Source organism: Stegostoma tigrinum, chromosome 39 (assembly GCF_030684315.1).
Source record: "Stegostoma tigrinum isolate sSteTig4 chromosome 39, sSteTig4.hap1, whole genome shotgun sequence".
Lineage (NCBI taxonomy): Eukaryota > Metazoa > Chordata > Chondrichthyes > Orectolobiformes > Stegostomatidae > Stegostoma > Stegostoma tigrinum.
The window spans coordinates 9943710-9959030 of record NC_081392.1 but is presented as its reverse complement, the minus strand read 5'-3'; the positions used below and the strand labels follow the sequence as shown (position 1 = coordinate 9959030).

Here is a 15321-nt window from a genome sequence, read left to right as displayed (position 1 = left end):
AAATTCCAGACTCTTACAGCCATTCAACTATCATTCCACAAATTCCATTCAGTCATTTGATCAGAAATATTACCATCCTGTTCGGCACACAAATAGCCACTTGAATATCTCAGTAACTCTGAAGGTTAAGCAGTCGGATCCGATTGCCTCGGCTCTACGTTACAAACAGAACCAAATAAAACTTTTCTCTTATTTATTCGTTTGTGAGCTGTGGGTGTCGCTGGCTGGGCCCTGCATTTATTCCCTATCCCTAATTGCCCCTTGAGATTGGTGTTGGTGATCTTGAACAGTTGCAGTCCACCTGCTGTGGGTTGACCCACAATGTCCTTAAGGAAGGAATTCCAGGATTTTAACCCAGAGACGCTGAAGGGACAGTGATATTTTCCAAATCAGGATGGTGAGTGGCTTAGAGGGGAGCTTGAAGGTGGAGGTGTTCCCACGTATCTTCTGCCCTTGTCCCTCTAGATGGAAGTGATCTTGGGTTTGGAAGGTGCTGTCTGAGGATCTTGGGTGAATTTCTGCAGGGCATCTTGTAGTTAGTACACACGGCTGTTACTGTGTGTGGAGGGGGTGGCATGTTTGTGGATGTGGTGCCAATCAAGTAGGACCTGCTTTGTCCTGGATGATGTTGAGCTTCTTGAGCGTTGTTGGGGATGTACTTATCCAGGGGCAAGTGGGGAGTATTCCATCACACTCCTGACCTGTGCCTTGTAGATGATGGTCAGGCTTTGGGGAGTCAGGAGATGAGTTACTCGCTGCAGAATTCCTAGCCTCTGCCCTGCTCTTGTAGCCACTGTGTTTATGTGGTGAGTCCAGCTGAGTCAATAAGATCCATCATGTCTGTACTGGCTCTCTAACAGAGCAACTCAGAGAGCCCCACACAGCCCCGACATATCTTCCTTTGCTTCAGGTTAGCCCAGTTGAACTGAATGACTAGTTTGCAGTTCGGAAATCATACCGATGGGATGTGGGTTTGTTTGCAGCTCAGGATGAGACAGACCCGAGAGCTGCTGCGTTTCTTGCCCCCTTTAGAAGGGGCAGCACAGGTAAACCATTGCTAGCCAAAAAACATTGCCAAAGTCACAGTGAAACAGCAGCAGATGATGAGCCAAGGACAGAACACCTTTAGAATGAAGCAAACATAGAGAACTAGGCAGCTCTGACAGTATCTGTGGATAGAGAGAAACAGAGTGAACGTTTCGAGTCTTCGGAATGGTGAACTCCGTTTCTGTCCCTCCACAGATGCTGCTAGACCCCTTGATGTTTGCTTCACATCTCCACAGAATTTTGCTTTTGTTTCCAAACTGACCAAGTCCTCTCCCGAAGCCACGATTTGAATCCACTTCCACCGCACTCCGAGGGCAGAGCAATGAAGGTTCAGAGCAAAGAACCTTTTCCCTTCACCTCACTGGCATTTGCTTTACCAGCCTCCTTCAGTCAGGACCCTCTGGTTGTCAATTCTTCAGCCCATGGGATCTGTTTCTTCTGATCTGCTCCATCTCGATCCCCCATCGCCTTTTAATCTTCTGTTTTCCGAAACAAAAATACAGCCTCTGACTTCTCCAATCTGCAGGACTGAAGTTCCCCATTCCTAGATCCGTTCACCAGAATTGTTTCTGCACTCTCTCTAACAGCTTTGCGTCCTTTCTAAGCTGCTGATATGGACGTAATATTCCATTTGAGGTCAAACCAGGAGATAGTTCAGGTTTACTGTAATGTCTTACCTTTGTACATTACATTCGAGCTGGCCCAGTTGGTCAGTTTGCAATGCAGTCACGCCAAGAATGCAGGTTCAAATCCCATCACCGGATGTGGTTTTGTGAAGGAATTTCCTTCTCAACGTCTGCCTCACCTGAGACGCAATGACCCACAGATTAAACCATCAGTTGCCTCTTTGTAATGAGGGGCCGGGACTATGATGACTTTACTCTTATTCATAGAGCCCAGGATGCTATATCCTTTATTATCCATTTCCTCAACCTATCATAGAGTCATACAGCACAGAAACAGGCCCTTTGGCCTAACCAGTCCACGTCGAACATAACCCCAAATGACAGAGAAAGCTCAGCAGGTCTGGCAGGAAAAAAAACAGAAGTTCTGAGGAAGGGTCATCGGACCCCGGAGCTTTTCCAGCAGTTTCTGTTTGGTTTCCTGATTTACAGCATCCGCAGTTCTTTCATTTTTTTTCTTGTAATCCCAAATTAAATAATCCCACCTGCCTGCTCCTGGCCCATATCCCTCCAAACCTTTCCTATTCATGAACTTATCCAAATGCCTTTTAAACATTGTAGCTGTGCCCGAATCCACCACTTCCTCTGGAAGTTCACTCCACACGTGAGCCACTCCCTGTGTAAAAATGTTGGCCCTCATGTCTTTTTCAAATCTTTCTCCTTCACCTTCAAAAGCATACCCCCCCGTCTTGAAATCCCCCACCATTCACCCTTTCGATGCCCCTTATGATTTTATAAACCTCTGTAAGGTCACCCCTCAGCCTCCTACGCTCCAGGGGGAAAAAAGTCCCAGCGTATCCAGCCTTTCCTTATAACTCCAACCCTTCATTCAGAGCATCATCCTGGTAAATCGCTTCTAAATCCTCTCCAGCTTCATCATATCCTTCCTATAACAGGGTGACCAGAACTGGACACAGTGCTCCAGAAGAGGCCTCACTAATATCCTGTACAACATCTTGCTGATATCAGCAATATATACATTTATACACGCAGCCCCTTCAGGCCCCTGCACCCCCTCTTAGAATTATATTGCTCCCACTTAAATTAATCAAGTCACATTTCTCTGGATTGAATTAAGTCCACAAGCTTGATCAACCCACCAAATTCTGCAAGTTTATAAATGTTTTCATAGAGTTAGTGCGAATGGCCTGAAAACTCACTTATCTACAAGGAGCGAGAGAAGCAGAGAATGTAAATAAAGTCGAATAGCAAACCAGACAGGTACGCAACAGAAATATACTCGGGTGGGGAGGGGGAGGATGATTTCTGTGGACTGGATCGAGCACAGCATTGTTAAAGTTTAGCTTCCTCACTGCACTTGAGTGAGTCACTGTGTCCGAGAGACGTTTGGATGTGATAGCACATCGATGCGAATTATCATTTAATAAAACTGTTAAAGTACCCAATTGATATGGTGTTTCTCACAATTGTATCTCGATATAGCAGGTTCTGTTTTACAATGTAGAAGCTCCACAATTAATTTGCAATAAATTCGTTCCCAATGTTCACCCGTTTCCCACTCTAGTTATTTTTAAGATTTTAGCGAAAATTTGTAGCTCCTGCGTTGTGGATGCAATGGTTCACTAGCTGGCCGGCTACCACCCCACAAACAGAGCTGCATTAAGGCACTTTTTCAGCGAGCCATATCACACTGCAAACATCCCAGAACTGCAGAAAATGGACGAGGAACACCTACACAAAGTATTTACTGACAACGGATACCCAAGAAATTTCAACCGCAGGTGCCTACAAAACATATGACAGCCGGAGGACATGGTACGTCAGAAAACACCAGTAATGCTACTCGACATCAAAATTATCAGAAATAACAACCAGACTCCTGAGACCACATAAGATCCTGATTGCACGACAAACTTACATCAACACTGCATCCAATTCTATCAAAGACTAAAAACGCATACTAACAGTAAACAGGACTAATGTGAGATACAGAATATGATGTAGTGAGTGCAATAAACATTACATTGGACAAACAGGGAGGAAACTTGGCGACCAGGTTAAACAAACTGCAGCTGGCAGCAAAAAGACACGATCAATCTTCATTTGGCTCGGCACACACAGACAACGAGCGACTACACTGGAACAAGCGAACAACAGATGCAAGGGAATTTCCGGAAGCCTGGCTCTCAACGCGGGGCTTCGTTAACAAACACATAGGAATAGACCCTGTTTACAGAGCGCTGCTGGAACAGCAGAACCGGAGCTGACAAGACCCACCAGAGGATCATAAGAATTCAGAATGGGGCAGAACACCAACGCTTCGATCAGAGTTGGCACTGATGATGTTGTCTAAAACAGTAACAGAACGTCTGCGCACCATAGAACAACCGGCTCGGAGAGCTAATGATCATCTGATCCCACTGTGGCGATAGGAGCCAAGTGGATCCCATTGACTACGAGGTCTTTGATTGGGGTTGTTGACCTGAGGCAATCAGTCAGCGCTTGGTGTGACCAATATAAACAAGGGATTGGGTCTGGGTATCCCTGGAGAAGGAACACACAGTGCCCACCGATATTCTCAATACATTTCGGGAGAGGTGGGCACCTCGGGGTGTGGAGTGCCTCATCTCCCCCTCCAATGCCATTTTGATTTGATCCATACGCTCCCCCTCACCTTTTCCTTCAAACAGGCATCGCCCTCAAGGGATCTTCTTGCTCCTGTTCCTTTAGTCACACGAGTATCTTTCCAGGTAGCAATATGTTGAACAAGTTAGCAGCAAAAAAAGAAATAAACAGAGGATTGGGCCTGTTTATCCCTGGAAAAGGAGGACGTGGTGTGCTCTGAGGCTTTCATTGGCTTTCAGGAGAGCTGGGGAATGCGGGGTGTGGAGGGCTTTATCTCCTCCTCCAATTCCATTTCAATTCAACCCCGACCCTCCCCTTCACTTTCCTTTTGTCCTTCTCATAGGCATTGACCCTACTGGGCTCCACTTGTTCTTCGGCCACATGGGTCTTTCTCCTGGTAGTGCAATAATATTAAAACTATTTACACACCTGATGCTTTCACTGTGTCTCACACCAAGCAACAGAAAAGAAAAAAAAAACAAAAAAGAAAAGAAAAGGAAGATAATCAGGGGATTTGGAATCTCCTCAGTTCCGGCTGGTCACAGCCAGTGGACTGTGCAGAAGGACAGCAAGGGGCGACTTGTTGACAAGATACCGACCTCTGTGAAGTCGTTTCACCCACATAGTTTGTTGAAAGGTGTAAAATTGTTCACCTCCCTTTGCAGTCCCTCTCCTGTTTTATGACCTTTTAAAAAAAAATCACGAACGCCCTTTAGGGAAGGAAATCGGCCATCTTCATCTGGTTCGGGCCTACATGTGACTCCAGACCCACAGCGATTGTGGTCAAGACTAAACTGTCTTTGGAAATGAAAAGAAGGAGACTTGCATTTACGTAGTGCCTGCTCCGAGCACTGGAAGCCTGAAAGCTCTTTGCAGCGACTGGTGGCTCTTGGAAGTGCAGTCTCTGCTGTAATGCAGGAAACATGATGGCCAAAGCGAGCACAGTAAGCTCCCATGAACAACAACATAATAATGACCCACATCACTTGTGATTCTTACAGTGCCTGCTAAGGGGTAATCATTAGCCAGGACACCATGGGAAATCTCCCATTCCCGGTAACAGTGCCGCAAAAGCTCTTATCCCCAACCACATGGGGAGGCAACATGTTAGATTTCACGTCTCATCTGAAAGACTGCTTCGTTGGCAGTGCAGCACTCCCTCAGCACTGCCTTTATTGGTCAGAATCAAAAATTACACGCCAACAGGATATAGTCCAACAGGTTTATTTGAACTCACAAGTTTTCAGAGTGCTGCTCTTTCACCAGGCACTTTACCCCATGAAGGTACGAGGCTCCGAAAGCTTGTGATTTCAAATAAACCTTTTGGACTATAACCAGGCATGGTGTGAGTTCTGATGTTGTTCACTCCAGTCCAACACTGGTACCTCCACATCATCTTCCTTGGTCAGTGCTTTAAGTATAGGAGTTAGGACTGTCCTGTTGAGGCTGCGCAGCACATTGGTCAGGCTCCTTTTGGAATACTTTATTCAATTCTGGCCTCCTTGCTAGAGGAAAGATGTTGTTAAACTTTAAAGGGCTCAGGAAAGATTTACAAGGATGTTTCCGGGGTTGCAGCTATAGGGAGGGGCTGAATAGACTCGGGCTATTTTTCCTGGAGTGAGGGAGACTGAAGGGTGTTCTTAACAGAAGTTTATAAAATCATGAGGGGCATGGATAGGGTGAATAGACAAGGTCTTTCCCCCAGGGTAGGGGAGTCCAAAACTAGAGGGCATAGGTTTAAGGTGACGGGGCAAGATTTAAAAGGGATGTAAGGGGCAACTTTATCACACAGAGGGTGGTGTATGTATGGAATGAGCTGCCAGAGGAAGTGGTGGAGGCTGGTACAATTACAACATTTAAAAGGCATCTGGATGGGGACTTGAATAGAAAGGGTTTAGAGGGATAAGGGCCAAATGCTGGCAAATGGGACTGGATTGATTTAGGATTTCTGGTCAGCATGGACAAGTTGGACTGAAGGGTCTGTTTCCAGGCTGTATATCTTATGCAATACAGTGGCATAACTGATTGTTCCTGGAGTGGGACTCGAATTCAGAATTTTGTGATTCCATCTCATCACGGTACTCAAATGGGCAGCTTCTCCAGAGAAAGTTATGGATAGGTAATAAATGTTGATCAGTAGCCAAAAATTGATTTAAAAATATTTCTTTTCACATTTTATTCCCTTCGATTTAAATATTTCCTTTGTTTGTGGGATGTGCATGTTGCTGCCTGCGCCAGCATTTACTGCCTGTCCCTAATTGCCCCTGGAGAAGACGGGGGTGATCTGCCTTCTTGAATCATCACAGTCTTTCATGTGCATCATTTGTGTTCAGGGACACCCTCACAGTGCTGTTACAGAGGTAGTTTCAGGATTCTGACCCAGCGACGCTGAAAGAACAGGCAATATATTTCCACACAAAAACTGCGGATGCTGGAAATCAGAAACCAAAACTGAAATTGCTGGAAAAGCTCAGTAGGTCTGGCAGCATCCGTTGAAAGAAATCAGTTAACGTTTCGGTTTCAGTGACCCTTCCTCAGATATATTTCCAAGCCAGGACACTCAGTGAACAGCGCTACAGCCTTACAGCACTAAAGACCTGGGTTCGATTACACCCTCGGGTGGCTGTCTGTGTGGAGTTTACACATTCTTCCCGTGTCTGCATGGGACCCTCTCTGGATGTTTCAGTTTCCTCCCACAGTCTAAAGGTGTGTGGGTTGGCTGTGGGACATGTAGGGTTACAGTGATAGGGTGGTCTGCATGGGAGGGTCTGCGTGGAATCAATGAACCAAATAGCTTGCTTCCACTCTGTAGGAATTCTGATAAGAGTCTTGGGGAGGAGTTAACAGAGAGAGCAATCAAAATAGAAGATGCTGGAGGAACTCAGCAGGTCTGGCAACATCTGTGGAGAGAAAAACACAGTCAATTGTATATGACTTCGTAATGTTCTCTCTCCACAGATGCTCTCAGACCTGCTAATTTTCTCCAGCATTTTCTGGTTCCCTATCAGATTTCCCACAGCATTGACGGAGCTGGTGTCGCTCAGTTCCGCTACTGTGGTGTTTGGAAAGACACTATCTCTTTAGCAGACAGAGAGAGTGAGAGAGAGCAGGCTCCCACTCAGCCTGAGATGGGGAGGGGGGATAGCGTTTGGAGTCTGGGGAGGGGAGGGTGAGATTTTGGACTGTTCCGGAGGGAAATGGGTTCTGGTCCTCTTTGCGAGATCAGTGCGGCTTTAAATGGTGTCTTTAGTTCTCTCGCCCTTGGCCAAACGTCTGTTGATTGAGCCCCGCCTTTGTCAGCTGTTAGATACAAAAGGAGGAGGCGCTGGGCGTACAGCCAATGCTGGGACCTCGCTCCGCGGGTACGCTAGCAGCAGCAGAACAGGGGTGCAGACAGAAGGAAGCGGGCAGCTCTCTGCCAGGCTGGGTACCCTGTTACACCACTGCCTGAAGGAGAAAGGTGGCCCCAGTGAGAATCTGGGTAGTGAGGAAAAAGCAGCGAGACAAACAGGGCGAAGTCAGGTCTGAGAAACTTTTATTTCGTCCTGAGAAACTTTTGAATTCCCCATCCTCTGTGTGTCTGTGTGTGTGTGTGTCTGTGTGTCTTTCTCTGTATGAGTGTGTGTGTGTGTGTGTGTCTTTCTCAGTGTATGTGAGTGTGCCTGTGTCTGTGTGTGTGTGTGCGTGTCTGTGTCTTTCTCTGTGTGTGTCTGTGTGAGTGAGTGTGTCTGTGTGTGAGAGAGTGTGTGTGTGTGAGTGTGTGTGAGAGAGAGTGTGTGTGTGTGTGTGTGTGTGTGTGACTGTGTGTGTGTGTCTGTCTGTCTCTGTGTGCCTCTTTCTCTGTGTTTGTCCCCGTCTCACTCTCTCTCTGTGTGTCTGTGTGGGTGTTTCTCTCTCCTTCTGTCTGTATCTCTGTCTCTTTCCGTCTGTTCTCTCTCTGCCTCTTGTGTGTGTCTCTGTGTTTGTCTGACTCTCTCTCTCTCTGCCTCTGTGTGTGTGTGTACCTGTCTCTCTCTTTCTCTGCCTGTCCCTCTCTACCTGGCTGTCTCTGTCTGTCTCGCTCTCTCTGTCTTTCTGTGTCTGAGTATCTGTGTCTTTCCCTGCCTCTCCCTTTCTGTGTCTCTGTGTGTGTGTGTGTGTGTGTGTGTGTGTGTGTGTGTCCCCCTCTCCGTACTGAGGAGGGATGGCGGATTCTCTGGGCCTCGAGCGGATGGACAACAGTTCCTGCAAGAAGACCACTCAGATCCTGGAGAACAGTCAGCCTGTGGTCAGCATTGTGATGTTCACTGCAGGGGTGGTGGGTAACGTGTTGGCATTAGCCCTACTGGGGGTACACAGGAAGGAGCTGCGAACCAAGTCCTCTGTTTTCTGCATCCTGGTGACCGGCCTGGCAGTCACCGACCTGATGGGCACCTGCTGCCTCAGCCCCATGGTGTTTGTGGCATATGCCCAGGGGCGCTCGCTGCTCGGCCTTGCAGGAGGGTCTGGCCTTTGCTCCTTCTTCTCCAGCGCCATGACTTTCTTCGGGCTGGCATCCACTCTGCTGCTGTTTGCCATGGCAGCCGAGCGGTGCCTGGCTATCAGCCACCCGTACCTCTATCCCCAGCACGTTGGCAGGAGCCGGGCCAAGCTGGCACTGCCCATCATCTACATCTTCGCGGGGCTCTTCTGCCTCCTGCCCGTCGTCGGCTTCGGCCAACACAAGCAGTACTGCCCGGGGACCTGGTGCTTCCTGCAGATGGAGTCCAGCAGTTGGGCTGTGGTGGGCTTCTCGCTGCTCTATGCCAGCCTTACCGCCTTGCTGGTGCTCGCCGTGGTTTTGTGCAATGCTTCGGTCATCATCAGCCTCTGCAAGATGCACCGGAGCCAGAGAACCCGGCGCGGCTCGGTGCTTTCGTCCCAGAGAAAGGCTCGCAGGAGGAGCATCTTCGGCCAGAGGGAGGAGGAAGTCGACCACCTCATCCTGCTCGTCTCCATGACAGCAATCTTCGCCATCTGCTCCCTGCCCCTCACGGTGAGTGTCCGGCTCTTTCACAACAAAAACTTCTCTCGGTGTTCCACGGCAAGAGGGGTCCGGGCACGGGGAGATCTGTGCGAGGGGTCCGGGCACGGGGAGATTATTGATTGGGAAGATATGTTCATATTCTCTAAAATTTTGAAGAATGAGAGGTGATTTCATTCAAACCTACATACTATTTACCAGAACGCGCTGGCGAAACCGAGCAGGGTCTGGCAGCATCTGTGGAGAGGAAGCTGAGTTAACCCTTTGAGATAACAAGGTGCAGCATCAGGGGAGCAGCAAAGCTGACATTTCGGGGTCCCTGATGCTGCTTGGCCTGCTGTGTTCTTCCAGCCCTACACCTTGTTATCTCAGATTCTGCAGCATCTGCAGCTCCCTCTATCTCTTAACCCTGTACAAGCTTTCTGCAGAACATGTCTGGGGTCACTGGAGGCCAAGAACCAGCACACACAGAATAAGGGGTAATCCATTGAGGATTGAGGTGTGAAGGAGTTTCTTCATTTACAGGATGGGGAGATCTTTAGAATTCTCCACAATCTGGGAGCTGGGGAAGCTCAGTCATTGATTATTTTCAAGATGGAGTTTAATAGCTAGAAATCTATTGAAGGTATGAATGGATATTGTAGGGAAGAACAGCATTGAGGCTGATTATCTGCTGTGATCTGGTTGAATTATGGAAAAGCGGAGACTCGAACCTCCTCTTTGCAAATCCCCGATCTCTTGCGAATTTGGATCAGGTTACAGGGATTTTTTATTAGAAAGACAATCTGGGCGTAGAAACAGTTGGGATCAATGAAGAGTGACCACGAAATTTAAACAAAATGAAAGAAACCGACATGCCTTATCAGTGTCTGTAGAGTGAGAAACAGATTTAACGTTTCGGGTCCATTAACAGAAATTGCTGGAAAAGAGCAACTGGTCTGGCAGCATCTGTGGAGAGAAATCAGTTAGCGTTTCGGGTCCAGTGACCTTTCTTCAGAACATCGATGGTTAAACTGAAAAGTCCATGTGGTTTGTGTATATTACGATTTTCCCAGCATCTGCAGCGGTTTATATTTTGCATTAGTGCCTGAAGACTGTGTTGCATGCTCTTAAACCATCTCCAGTTCATTCACCCACATTCCTTCGTGATGGGAAAAGGCTGATGGGTTCGGAAAATTCCAGCAGGGTCAGATGACGGTAAATGCTGGAAGGATATTCCCTGTGCCTGGGGGTCTCAGTCTAAGGTTATAGAGTAAACCATTTAGGGCTGAAATGAAGAGAAATATCTTTATCCAGAGAGCGGGAGAGCCTGTGGAATTCTCTGCCACAGAAAGCAGTTGAGGCCGCAACATTGAATGTTTTCAAGAAGGAGTTAGGCATAGTTCTTAGAGCTAAAGGGAGAAAGCAGGAACAGGGGACTGAGTTGGACACTCAGCCATGTTCATATGGACTGGGGGGACCAGGCTGGAAGGGCCGAATGACCTGCTCCTGCTTCTATTTGCGATGTTTCCATAAAACCTGCTGTACTTTACCTGGTCTGGCTGCGATGTCCTCCAGTCCTACTGTGAGTCTGAATTGCCTTCTGACACGGTCTGGCGCAGTACTCAGTAACAGCGACTGGAATTTCGGGCACTCTGTAACAGGCTCACCGGTGGTACGTGCGTTTATTTAGAGAATAATCGATTTTTAAGCAATAGCTTTTCGCTCGGCCAGATCAGCGATTGACTTCTGAGCTGTTTTATTGACAGCATGTCCCATGAACAAGAACCTGTATAAGGCATTACCGAGGCGTTAGGGGATGCTGCATAAATTCTCTTCATGTCAAAACTTGCGTCACAGCTCAGTGACAAACTGCTGTCTCTTTGACTCCAAAAGTCAGCTGGTGCCTCTTTTCAAATGCAGCATCGTGGACAATCCATAACAGCATTTCGAGTTTATTTTTAATTTGTGTGGCACCGAGGAGGTGCAACGGGAAGGACTACAACATCGTAGATCTGTACAGCACGGAAACAGACCCTTCAGACCAACTCATCCACACCACCAGATATCCTAAATTAATCCAGTCCCATTTGCCAGCATTTGGCCCGTATCCCTCTAAACCCTTCCTATTCATGTCCCCATCCAGATGCCTTTCAAATGGTGTAATTGTACCAGCCTCCTCCACTTCCAGGGCGTATTTTCCCTGGAGTGCCGGTGGCTGAGGGGTGACCTTATAAGAGGTTTATAAAATCATGGGGGGCATGGATAGAGTGAATAGACAAGGTCCTTTCCCCCAGGGTAGGGGAGACCAAAACTAGAGGGGCATAGGTTTAAGATGAGAGGGGAAAGATTTAAAAGGGACCTGAGGGGCAACATTTTCACACAGAGGGTGGTGCGTGTATGGAATGAGCTGCCAGAGGAAGTGGTGGAGGCTGGTACAGTTACAACATTTAAAAGACATCTGGATGGGTACATGGATAGGAAGGGTTTAGAGGGATATGGGCCGAATGCTGGCAAATGGGACTAGATTAATTTAGGATATCTGGTCGGCATGGATGAGTTGGACTGAAGGGTCTGTTAGCGGGCTGTACATCACTGTGGCTGTAACAGAAAGTTACAGGCTGGCTGTTTGCACTTGCCAGTCTCTGGCAATAATGTGATAATGAGCAGATTTTGCTGATTTGAGGGACTAACATTGACGAGGACACTGTGGGATTGGCGGTGGAGAACCCCGCTATTTTTCTTCTAAGTAGTGCCCCTGTATCGTTTTAAAGCCTGCCTGAGCAGGAAGCTGGGATCTTAATTTAAACCTCACACCTCTGACAATGCGGCGCTCCCTCAGAACTGCGCTGGGCGTGCCAACCTGGATGGTTTGGACTGGATCCCCAGAGGGGAAATTTAACCTCATGCCTGGCCCGCTGTGTTATCTCTGATTCCAGCATCTGCAGTTTTTCCTACCTCTCAGCACTTGGAGTGTTACCCTGTGAGCCACAAATAGTGTTTCAGACGTCTACTACACCTCGCTGTGGTACACTGCAGTTGTGAAAGATGTGTTTAGAAATGTACAGAAGGGATCCTTATCTTCGCAGCTTCGTTGTCTTTACTATAAACGGCTTTTATTTTTGAGCATATCTTCCTCCTGCTCCCACTACCCTTTCAGTGTTCGGCATTCCGTAAATTTTATGCATAGTTTCATTTTCAGTCTTGGGTCTTGAGCTGTTAATGGTCTTGAATGCACAGCGTGCAATGGTAGTGGAAGCAGATTTAAAACTAACTTATAAAAAGAAATGGGCATGTTGGCACAGTGTGGTTAGTGCTGCTGCCTCACAGCGCTAGGGATTCCACCCTCGGGCCACTGTCTGTGTGGAGTTTGCACATTCTCCCTGCGTCTGCGTGGGTTTCCTCCGGGTGCTCCGGTTTCCTCCCACAGTCCAAAGATGAGTGGATTGGCCATGTTAAATTGTCCCACTGTGTGCAGGGATGTTCAGGCTGGATGGGTTAGCCATAGGAATTGCAGGGTTGCAGGGATAGGGAAGGGGGATGGATTGGGGTGGGATGCTCTTTGAAGGGCCGGTGTGGGCTTGATGGGCTGACTGGCCTACTTCCAACCTGTAGGGATTCTACGATTCTTAAAAATGTGAAAAGGCGGGGTCAGTGGGATTGATGGTGTGTTCCTTCAGGTAGAAGCAAAATGGGCTGAATAGCCTCCTCCTCTGATGTGTATTTACTCTGTTTGACTGATTGTCTTCAGCTTAGGAAGCATTCAGGGGCGTGAAAAGGAGCCCCCCAATCTATACCTTCCTGACTCTGCAACGAGTGGGAACTGGGAAGGCAGCTATGGGAGCCATTTTCCACACCGTTGCCATGTTTGTCACGGTACATTAAAATCCCTACAGTGTGAAAGCAGGTCATTTGGCCCACTGAGTTCACTCTGAACCTCCAAAGAGCATCCCACCTAAACCCACCCTCCACCCTATCCCTGTAACCCTGCATTCCCCACGATCCAGCTTGCACATCCCTGGATACTATGGTCAATTTAGCATGGTCAACCCACGCCACCCTACCCTGCACAATGCTCGACTCTCTCTACACTGACCCTTTGAAGAAAATCCCATCCAGACCCATCCCCCACTAAAACCCACCTCACCTACATATCTCTGATTGGTAATTTAGCATGGCCAATCCACCCATCCTGCACACCTTTGGTATGTGGGAGGAAACCAGAGAATGTGCAAACTCCCCACAGAGACAGTCGCCCGAGGGTGGGATCAAGCCCAGGTCCGTGGCACTGTGAGGCAGCAGTGCTAACCACTGAGCCACTGTGCTGCCCCAGTTTAGCACAGCCAATCCACTCTAACCTGCACATCGCTAGACGCTATGGCCAATTTAGCATGACTGAACCCACTCTAACCTGCACATCGCTAGACGCTATGGCCAATTTAGCATGACTGAACCCACTCTAACCTGCACATCGCTAGACGCTATGGCCAATTTAGCATGACTGAACCCACTCTAACCTGCACAGTGCTTTGAAAGAGCTCCACGCTCCAGCACAGGCCTCCAGCTTTGTGTACCTGTTTCTGAGTCAGTGTACCAAGGGCAAACCTACTAAGCATGATGGACATCACCAAGCTCACATGGTCAAACACAGGGCAATTAAGCCATTAAACACAACACACATGTGCGTCACAGGTAATCCCAACCATGCCATGTCACATCAGGATGTCGCAATATAATGGGATGATGGAGAGAAATGATTCCGGTTGTGGGTCAGTTTAGCTTTGGGGTGGGAAGCCTGTGAATGTAGAGGGGAGCATACGATTATTAGAGTACCGATTTGGGAAAGCTAATATCAAGCAGTGTGTGTGAACTGTGTTTGAAGCTATTCCACACTCTCTGAGACCACTTATGTTTTATTCTCTTGTGGGACATGGGTGTCACTGGCTGGCTAGCACTTATTGCCCATGAGCTGTGCAGTTGAGAGGCAACCACATTGCTTTGTGCCTGGAGTCACACGTAGGTCAGACCAAGTGAGGATGGGAGATTTCTTTTCCTGGTGTGAGCCAGATATTTCCTATTGCTTTGGTCATCAGATTCTTAATTCCAGATTTTGTTGTTAAGTTGAATTCAAGTGTCATCAACTACCGTGGTAGATTTCGAACCGGGCTCCCCAGGACATTCACTGAGTTTCAGAACAACAGACTAGTGACAATCCCCGCACGCCATCGCCTTCCCTTATTATTATAGAGTCAGCACAGAAACGTAACATGTTCTGCAGAAACTGGAATGGGACTTTGAATTTCCAAGTCTGTCTGGGAGTGGAGGTCCCCTTCTTCCAAACCAATCTATACCTTCCTGATCTTGCACCCCGTCTGAGCTGGGCGGGCAACTGTGGTGGGAGGGCCACTCCTTTCTCCTTCTACCAGATAAGGAAATCAGTGCATTTCTGATTACCTCACAGGCTCTGTGGCAGTAACAGAGCTACCCACTTGTTGGCTCAGGGGCTAGCACTGCTGCCTCACAGCGTCAGGGTTCAATCCCACCCTCGGGCGACTGTCTACGTGGAGTTTGCACATTCTACCCATGTCTGCGTGGATTTCCTCTGGGTGCTCCAGTTTCCTCCCACAGTCCAAAGATGTGCAGGTTGGGGTGGATTGGCCGTGGGAAATGCAGGGTTACAGGCGTACAGTAGGGGTTCGGTTCTGGGTAGAATGCTCTTCAGAGGGCCAGTGTGGACATGATGGGCCAAATGGCCTGCTTCCACACTGTAGGGGTTCTGTGATTTGCCTCTAACGGCAACCCTACTTTGCATATGAACACACATCCAGCTATTGTGAATAAAACTTTTTAAACATAGTCTCACCTCTGTGAGATTTATAAAACGTTAGAAACTCTGGAAGGATGTGTTTCTTGAATTTAATGTTGACCGTAAGCTGGTGTATGTTTGTGCTTAAAGTTTCGAGTTTTCGAAGCACCTGGCACAAACAGTTCTAGCCGTACATTACTGCAATTTATCTGTCTGTT

General features: G+C 47.9%; 1 protein-coding gene across 1 annotated transcript in view; it reads left to right on the top strand.

The window, feature by feature from the left end:
- Positions 1 to 7671: 7671 nt before the first annotated feature.
- Positions 7672 to 15321, top strand: part of ptgir (prostaglandin I2 receptor) — a 77662-nt gene continuing 70012 nt past the window's right edge. Inside the window, exon 1 of the mRNA XM_048522627.2 lies at positions 7672 to 9330. Coding sequence (XP_048378584.1) covers positions 8500 to 9330 — 831 coding nt within the window. The 5' untranslated portion in view covers positions 7672 to 8499. The remainder of the gene's footprint in view (positions 9331 to 15321) is intronic.